This window comes from Styela clava, chromosome 4 (genome assembly GCF_964204865.1).
Source record: "Styela clava chromosome 4, kaStyClav1.hap1.2, whole genome shotgun sequence".
NCBI classification, from domain to species: domain Eukaryota; kingdom Metazoa; phylum Chordata; class Ascidiacea; order Stolidobranchia; family Styelidae; genus Styela; species Styela clava.
This window is the reverse complement of record NC_135253.1, coordinates 12,982,622-12,990,143: the sequence shown is the minus strand read 5'-3', so window position 1 is coordinate 12,990,143 and position 7,522 is coordinate 12,982,622. Positions and strand designations below refer to the sequence as shown.

The 7,522-nt window shown below is 31.8% G+C and overlaps 1 protein-coding gene across 1 annotated transcript; it reads right to left on the bottom strand.

Annotated features, from left to right (window-relative positions):
• Positions 1-1,981: 1,981 nt before the first annotated feature.
• LOC120325938 (transcriptional regulator ERG-like) lies at positions 1,982-7,316 on the bottom strand. Its single transcript, XM_078112184.1, has 11 exons — positions 7,185-7,316; positions 5,680-5,942; positions 5,520-5,598; positions 5,144-5,324; positions 4,516-4,719; positions 4,320-4,391; positions 4,075-4,131; positions 3,707-3,754; positions 3,437-3,626; positions 3,080-3,212; positions 1,982-2,471 (listed from the first exon to the last, which is right to left on the bottom strand). Exons 1-11 carry the CDS (start codon positions 7,221-7,223, stop codon positions 1,983-1,985), a joined length of 1,755 nt encoding a protein of 584 aa, XP_077968310.1. The 5' UTR covers positions 7,224-7,316; the 3' UTR covers position 1,982.
• Between the last annotated feature and the right edge of the window lie 206 nt (positions 7,317-7,522).

Sequence of the window (7,522 nt, the reverse complement as noted above, 5' to 3'; positions counted from 1 at the left end):
TATTTTATCAATATCTGAGAAAAAAGAATTTTTTTTTTTATTCATTTATTTTTTTTCATTTAATTGATACTTATTTTTTCCGTCGCTTTCTTAAAATATGTCATTAATCATTATATTTATTTTAAAGTTTCTTCTTCGGGTTTCGGAGGCGTGCGCATCCGACTGCCAGACTAAGCGACATATGAATGATGTTGTTTACAACAAAGCATTAATCGTTTTCTGAGGAATTGCGTACATTTCAAGTGTAGTTTTTAACAATAGTCACGATACTATTCACTCACAATTGTTCAAATATAAAATTCAAAAATCATGGCTCATTTCCAAGGTGATGCAATAATGTATTGTACAAGTTTGTGGCACGGATATCAGTGACCGTTGAAAAAAACATGCAATTTCAAGCAGCTAATATCTCAAGATGGGACGTTTGTTGAACCGCAAATAGTCAAAACAATCATCATTCAGTGATATTGTTATTAGAAAAAGTGAAACAAAATCACGAAAATTGTCAATCGAGTAATTATGTATAACTGAGATGAGACTAAAAACTTAGTTTTGTTCAATTGAAAAGGCGTCGAAACGTCTACGTAGGCTATATATTTATAGCACAAAGCCAAAATGGTACAATGGTCTGTGAAAAACTAATACATTCTTATTATTATTATAGAACAATTTAAAAAATTTCGTGTATATTGAATCGGAGGAGAATTTATTTTTTGCGCAAATATACTGTTTTTTTTTTTGTGCGTTTTCATTTCAATTGCTGCGTAAAATCTTAGAAACTGACTTTTCATTTATAATGAACACCGGTATAAAAAATACCCAGGCTTCTGTTTAAGCCATTAAAACAAAATATTTTTAATTCTTCACTAAATTGCAAACACGTATCAGAACTCAAATTTTGATATTTCGGAAAATCGAAGTTGCGTCTAGAAAATGGCAGAAACATTTGAACTATCACAATGTGCATTACGTATTTTTTCAAATTTCTCTCGCCATGCTTTCCACTAGAGTTGCAAGCTTTTCAGCATGAGTCCGATTTGAACTCTCTAACTGCACGCCCAATCCAATCTCAACGACGTGGAATGCATCTTTTCTGTTATGAAGTAGCTCAAAAGTTAGAAAAAAAATAAATAACCGAATGTCATGAATTGTGTCGCTCACATTTGACGATAAAATGATGTATAATCATTACCGTTCTTTTTTTTAATTCGAATTACCTCAATTCAGACAAATTTAAATTTTGAGAACGAATCCGAAGCGAGAAGCTGATTCTGCTTGCAACCGTAACTCCTATATTATCACCGTCAAAAATTGATAAATTTGGGTCCCAAGAATAACCTTACGTCAAATCTGTTACGTGAATTATTGGTAAAACATATCCATTAGTGATCTAAACCCTAACACTTTCCTGTACTTGCATTTGTACACCGGAAATTTGGATGAGAACTAACTAATCATTAACCTGGCTACTGTATATAATATGGACAATGATATTGTCGTTGTACCAAGCCTTTTATTGTGGATATGTTCTTGGGTTTTACTTTCATGTTCTTTCTTTTATTTATATTTCCCCTTTACTAGCTAACAATCTTAAACCGTAGTCATACTTTTGAGGGTTATATGCATCACAACTCTGTCTTAAGACAACAAGGTATTGCATTTGCAAACAACATTGATCGCTCCTATTAGTAGAAAAATAACCGGATATTAATTAACAGTTGATACTGAAGTTATATTCTTGGTTCCGGTTTTTCCGTGTTTGATTCTAAAACTGAGCTTATTGGATGATCAATACCCAAACAGCAAAACTCAAATATTGCGCTATTTCAAGGATCAAAACGATGTGCATTGTTTCAAGTATTTTTTATTTTATTACTTTTTAAAATAATTCAAAAGTATAAAAATATGCTGAAATTATAGAAAAGAAAAACAATATTGAATATTAAACAATAAAATGGTAAACAATTATATAGGAGTTCACGTTATATGCTCGAAATAATTGTCTGTGGCGATGGTACAGGATGTTGACTATAAGCGTTCCAACGATCGGTGTTTTGGGAGTACATTTCGCGGGTAAAGTGGGCGTTTGGTTGGGCATCAACGTGAGAATGATCTCGAGAAACAGAAAACCCTTGTTCCGTAGTAACATTCCCATGTTCATAACTTAATTTTGGATTCATTGATGGTACATTCATATTATGAATATTACTTGTATACGGGACAATTGAATCTGCGTCTTGTGGCAAATAATTGAATGGTGAATAATAATTGTTTAAAGTTCCTTGATTTGTTGAAAAATTACAACCAGAATTCCAATAGTTCGGATAAAAAGAAGAACTCTGATTATTACTTTGATCTATAATTTGAGATGGATGATGAATGACTGAACTTGCTTCTGCTGTTGGTATTTGAACTTGGTAATTTGAAGCTGGTTGAACCCCCACAGATTCGGCGTAGCTGGGTAACTTGGACTGGAAATGAAAAATAGAGCTATAAGAATACATTTGTAGTAACAACTTTATTTGCTAAAAAAAAGAAAACGATGTTCATTAAAAATGCGTCGAGCGGATGGATATTGCAATGACAATAAACTGATATTAATTAGTATTGGACAGTTCTGCAATCGTAATCGGTGACCACTGAATTAAATCTGGATCTTAAATTGGTTTTATCCCGGAGTCCGAGGAAAATAATATTGAATTAAAAATGTTATTTGTAAGGTTTGAAGATTGTTTTCAATTTAAATAGTCTAATCAATTCATTTTTTATTTAATTGATGACAAACAATCACCAAATTTATGAAAATGAGAACAGTGATCACGTAAACCAAGTTAGTTTGCCAAATCTATTCCGATTTATCTCTGTAGTTAGTGAAAATGGATATAGTTGCTCCTATTGTGTTGTTACGATGGCAATTAAAAGTATATCCTAATAATAATACGTTTCGATACTATATAATCTAATAAAATGATACATCCGGCGTTTTCGACATCGTTCATTGAAAACTTTATAATTAATAATTTACTTTGCAAAAAGTGAAAAATGTTTCAAATTTGAATAAAACGAAATATTTTCTTACCGATGCGTATGAATATCCATATTTTTCTGAAGACGAGGTTGCTTGAATTGCTTGCGCTAAACCGGGAAAGTTGAACTTGTAGGCATATCTTTTTCCATGTGTTTTCGACATAATATTTTTGTCGTAGTAATACCTAAAAAAGAAAAATTGCATGTACTATTGAAGCCAACAAAAATATGCCACACAAGAAATTTTATATGAAAATAGATTCTGTGACGAATTGTCTCAATTTTTCCTCTGAAAATGTCTATTTGTTACCCCATATATTTATATATATGAATATATACATCAATAAAAATATTATACAGAAATTGGGTAATTTTTAAAACGTATCAAATTTAAATATTAAAGTCTTACCGGAGTGCTCTGCTCAATTTGTCATAATTCATGTTCGGTTTATTTTTTCTTTCTCCCCATCTTCTTGCTACTTCATCAGGATCAACCATTTTAAATTCTCCTCCTGTTCCTTCCCACGTAATGCAAATTGCATTTGCAGGTTCGCTCAAAAGTTCAAGAAGAAATTGCCAAAGTTGGATTTGACCGCCTCCTGTGAATTATAAAAATAAAAATATTTAATTTGTTTTTAGTTTGGTGTTTCAAAAAATTTTTATTGTAAAGTAATATTACCTTGTTTGCTTAATCTGCTGCACAGAGGTCCCAATAAATTGTAAGTTTCTAGAATAAAAAAGACAAAGTTATTTTCCAATTTCCGTAAATGGTTTAAAAATTTATTTCAGCCTAGAGTGAGTGCTAATTACTCGACTATAAGAATCTTATCAAAATATAGAGAACATTGCGGAAGCAACATCGTTGAAAAAAATTCGTTTAACTTTTTGTTTTTTGTCAAACAAATATATTCCAACTTCTAATCATCAACATATGTATATACATATATAATATAAGAATTAAATGAAGTATCATATATCGTTGTTAAAAAATATTCTTTTTAATAGTGTTTTATCGCCAGGTTAAACATTTCAAGTTAGAATAAATACCTTCAAGATTAAACTTTTCCCCTGTGTTATCACCGCCTCTGTATATCGCACGATAATCTGCAATGAAAGATGTTGTTTAGTAAATTCATAGGGTATGGCCATATAAATTCTATAATTCAAACTTGTAACATGTATGAATTGTGTCTCTGAGAATCCTACCATGTATGGAATATATATTTTGGGTGAGAATACATTTTATTTTATCATTCGATTAAAAATAGTATTTGACATCAATTTTTCCTCACCTTCGAAAGTCAAAGAAGAATTCCCGTCTGAATATTTCTCTGATCTTAGAGCGCTCAATCGCTGAATGGCGGCTGAAAAAATAATAAGTCAATATTGACAAAGCGCGACAATAGTTTTTATAAGAAAAAATAATTGACAATATCATTATCTTAGCTTTTCTAATATCAAAATAGTACAATTAAATATAACTCAAACCTTGTTTTAAAAATTTGATATGTTGAACCAAAACTTCGCTATTATATCTCGTTGTATATTTAGTGAGTTCTTCTACTGACATTCTACAGAGATTTGGGCCGTTAATATCTTCAAATTTTTTCAAGTCGATATGATGGAGACCGTATTCTTTTGCCATCCATTCAATCCAACGTACAACATGTACGGTACTCCAAAGTAGCGGATCTGTCAAAGAGGAATTATTCGGCTCATTGACGTCGTCTTGAAAAGTACAAAGACGAGCAAAAAGACGTCATCAACGTGAAAACGGCAATTTTGCTAAACGTGACAAGATAATATTGTAAATAATCTACCAACAAACAAAACAGAATTTGGTGGGTCATTACGGGGCAAAAGATATATGAACATTCAAAATTCGTGCAATATTACCTCTTCAGAACATTTCTCAAATGCCTAGAAACGCAATTTGGAATTTTTTAACGTTAAACGCCCTATGTCACATTTTTCAATATTTTAAGTATGTCTAACAATCATTTATTGCTAGCAATGAGTTTAGGTAACATTTTTTATTTTATTTATTCTGAATTCACCAAAAAATATTCATTTACCGATCATAGTATTAATTATGCGACTGATGAGTAATGCGTACCTGCTGGAACCAGAACTCGAAAGTCTGCGTTTTCCTGGTGTGGTGAATAACCATTGATGTAAGAATGACCATGTCTCTCTGATACTTCGTGTTTGATTTGAAATTGTTGCGAAGATAGATTCATATTCTTGTTGTCAGGAACTTCAGAGTGTGATTGATTGTTCCAAGGATTAACATAAGGCTGAAATCAAAAATATATCAAATAAATTTTGACCGTTCTTTCATTTTTTAAATTTTGGATGTTGCCGAACGAAACAAAGTACATATTTTTGAGTTTAACAATGATTAAAGTGGCGATTTTAAAATTTGATTTTATGCAAAGCAGCAAAACAAATTAATGTGATTATTTCAAATTTTTACAATTATTTTTCCTTACCTCATGTCCAGTTTCATTTTTGCTGGTGCAGTATGGCTTCATAGTTTGATTTGTTCCCCATCCTTCTGGTGCATACGGACTGCAAAAGATAAATTTTTTTGAGTATTTTCTACCACCACGCCTACAGATCCAAATAAAGCATTCAGGTTGAGTGTGTTACCTTGCTTGATATTCAGAATCGCTTCCAAAATAACCACTGGATGGTGTAGAAGGAATATGAGGAGGCGTACAACTTGTACTTGGTATGGACGATATTGGGGAATCGTTGGATGTTGTCGATGGTAGCATCGTGTATAAGTTTCCAGTAGAGGACGTTAATTCATTTGGCGATGGCAGAAACATATCTGACGCCTTTCCCGGTATATCAACTAGGCAACGATTATCGAAAAACGAATTTTCATCGCACAAAAGGGAAAATGCTTCCTGTAACAAATATAAAATGAATAAATAAATTTAAAAAATTCGATTTTTGTACATAACCGGATTAAAAAATCACTAGATTATTAATAGTTACATATAATTTCTTGCTTTAAACTATTTTTATCATATTAAGATACTTTGCATGCGATACGATTTTGACATCACCGCACAACATGTTCTCTTGTAAAGATGCGTTCCAATAATACAGTTGGCACTTCAGATAATCTTGTTAAATAAATGTGAAGGGTAATTGCCAAAACAACGGCGGCCGAAATCCCAGCCATGCGCCCTTTCAAATTCGAACCCCTGGTCGGCCGGTGGTTCATTTCCACGTTGACACTAATATGTTATGGAATAGATTATATTGTTTTGATTCGCTTTGAAGATATAAACTGTTACATTTTGAAAAATGGACTGAATTTTTTAAAGATGATTTCATATATTTTAAAACTGATTTTTGATAATTTTTTAGTCAAACTTGTAACCAGGTTTTGTTATTTTATTGCTAATTCCACATGGCTTTTGTCAGTAATCAGCGTTTGCGAAGGACACGCCATAACATGATGACTCATGTATTTTGCTTATTAATTTGTATCGAATCACCTGCGTTCAATTTTTTTATGATTTATTCATCGTTCACGCCTTTAAATCTGAAAAGCAGTTTTATCACGCGACGTGTTGTCGTGATGATATTAATGTAAAAGATCAAAACATAATGAAATGGGCAATTTCTGTGAACTTTTCACATATCCAAAATCATCAGATAAAACGACATTTAAAATGACGAATAAGTGTTATTTTTAAATTATTTTTCTAGCACCGCTAAAATTATGTTTCAACTCTACTCAAAATTTATTTTATTAACGAGACTAAATTGCGTATCCATTTTAAGTGATCGAAAAACCAACAATAATTTTCCAACGTCAAAAATAAAATTAGTCTATTTTATACATAGAAAAATATTTGATAAAGTTACTGTCAATTAAATTGAATCCTATTGTGGAATATAAACGTTTGTTCAATTTCCAATTTTTTGTCACAATTTCTAACGACCCTAAACGGGCAAAATAGTGCTTTCCTGAAAAGAATTATGCTGCATCTATACTTTACCAAAAACTAAATGTGGGTTGTAGCAAAATTGATGTTTAGATCAGAATAGTAAATTATTCAAATACAAGTCCATATTCCGTTTTATTTTTGCTATAATATTGGATGCTATGATGACCAAAATATTATATGGCTTACCTTTAAGTAGGCAGAAGTGTCCGGTACTGCCTGAGACATGTCTTCTTTGCTTTCCGAAGTATTATTGTTCAATAATCTGCAATTGATAATAGCAATTGATAACAATCCTTGTCTTTGTACGAAACGAATAGACTTTTAAAATTACGGTACGTGGGTGAAGATTGCTTGCACCTGTTTGGGACAATGGTGCGAATCGAAAATGATGGGTAATGTGGATAAGAGACTCTTTTTATTGGAGCAATTTCTCGCTTGATTAACTTACCCATCTTTCAACGGCGGTTTGAAACTTTTTTGCGGTTTCTAACAAATGGGGTTCATGACAACGAACGACGTTTTCT

Bases quoted from the DNA above. Each gene is read 5' to 3' on its own strand.
- LOC120325938 (XM_078112184.1), bottom strand. From the start codon at position 7,223: ATGTCTCAGGCAGTACCGGACACTTCTGCCTACTTAAAG. The intron at 5,599-5,679 runs GTAACACACTCA...TATCTTTTGCAG, and splicing joins GATTCTGAATATCAAGCAAG to TCCGTATGCACCAGAAGGAT. The intron at 3,755-4,074 runs GTATTTATTCTA...TTTTTATTCTAG, and splicing joins GGAAAAGTTTAATCTTGAAG to AAACTTACAATTTATTGGGA.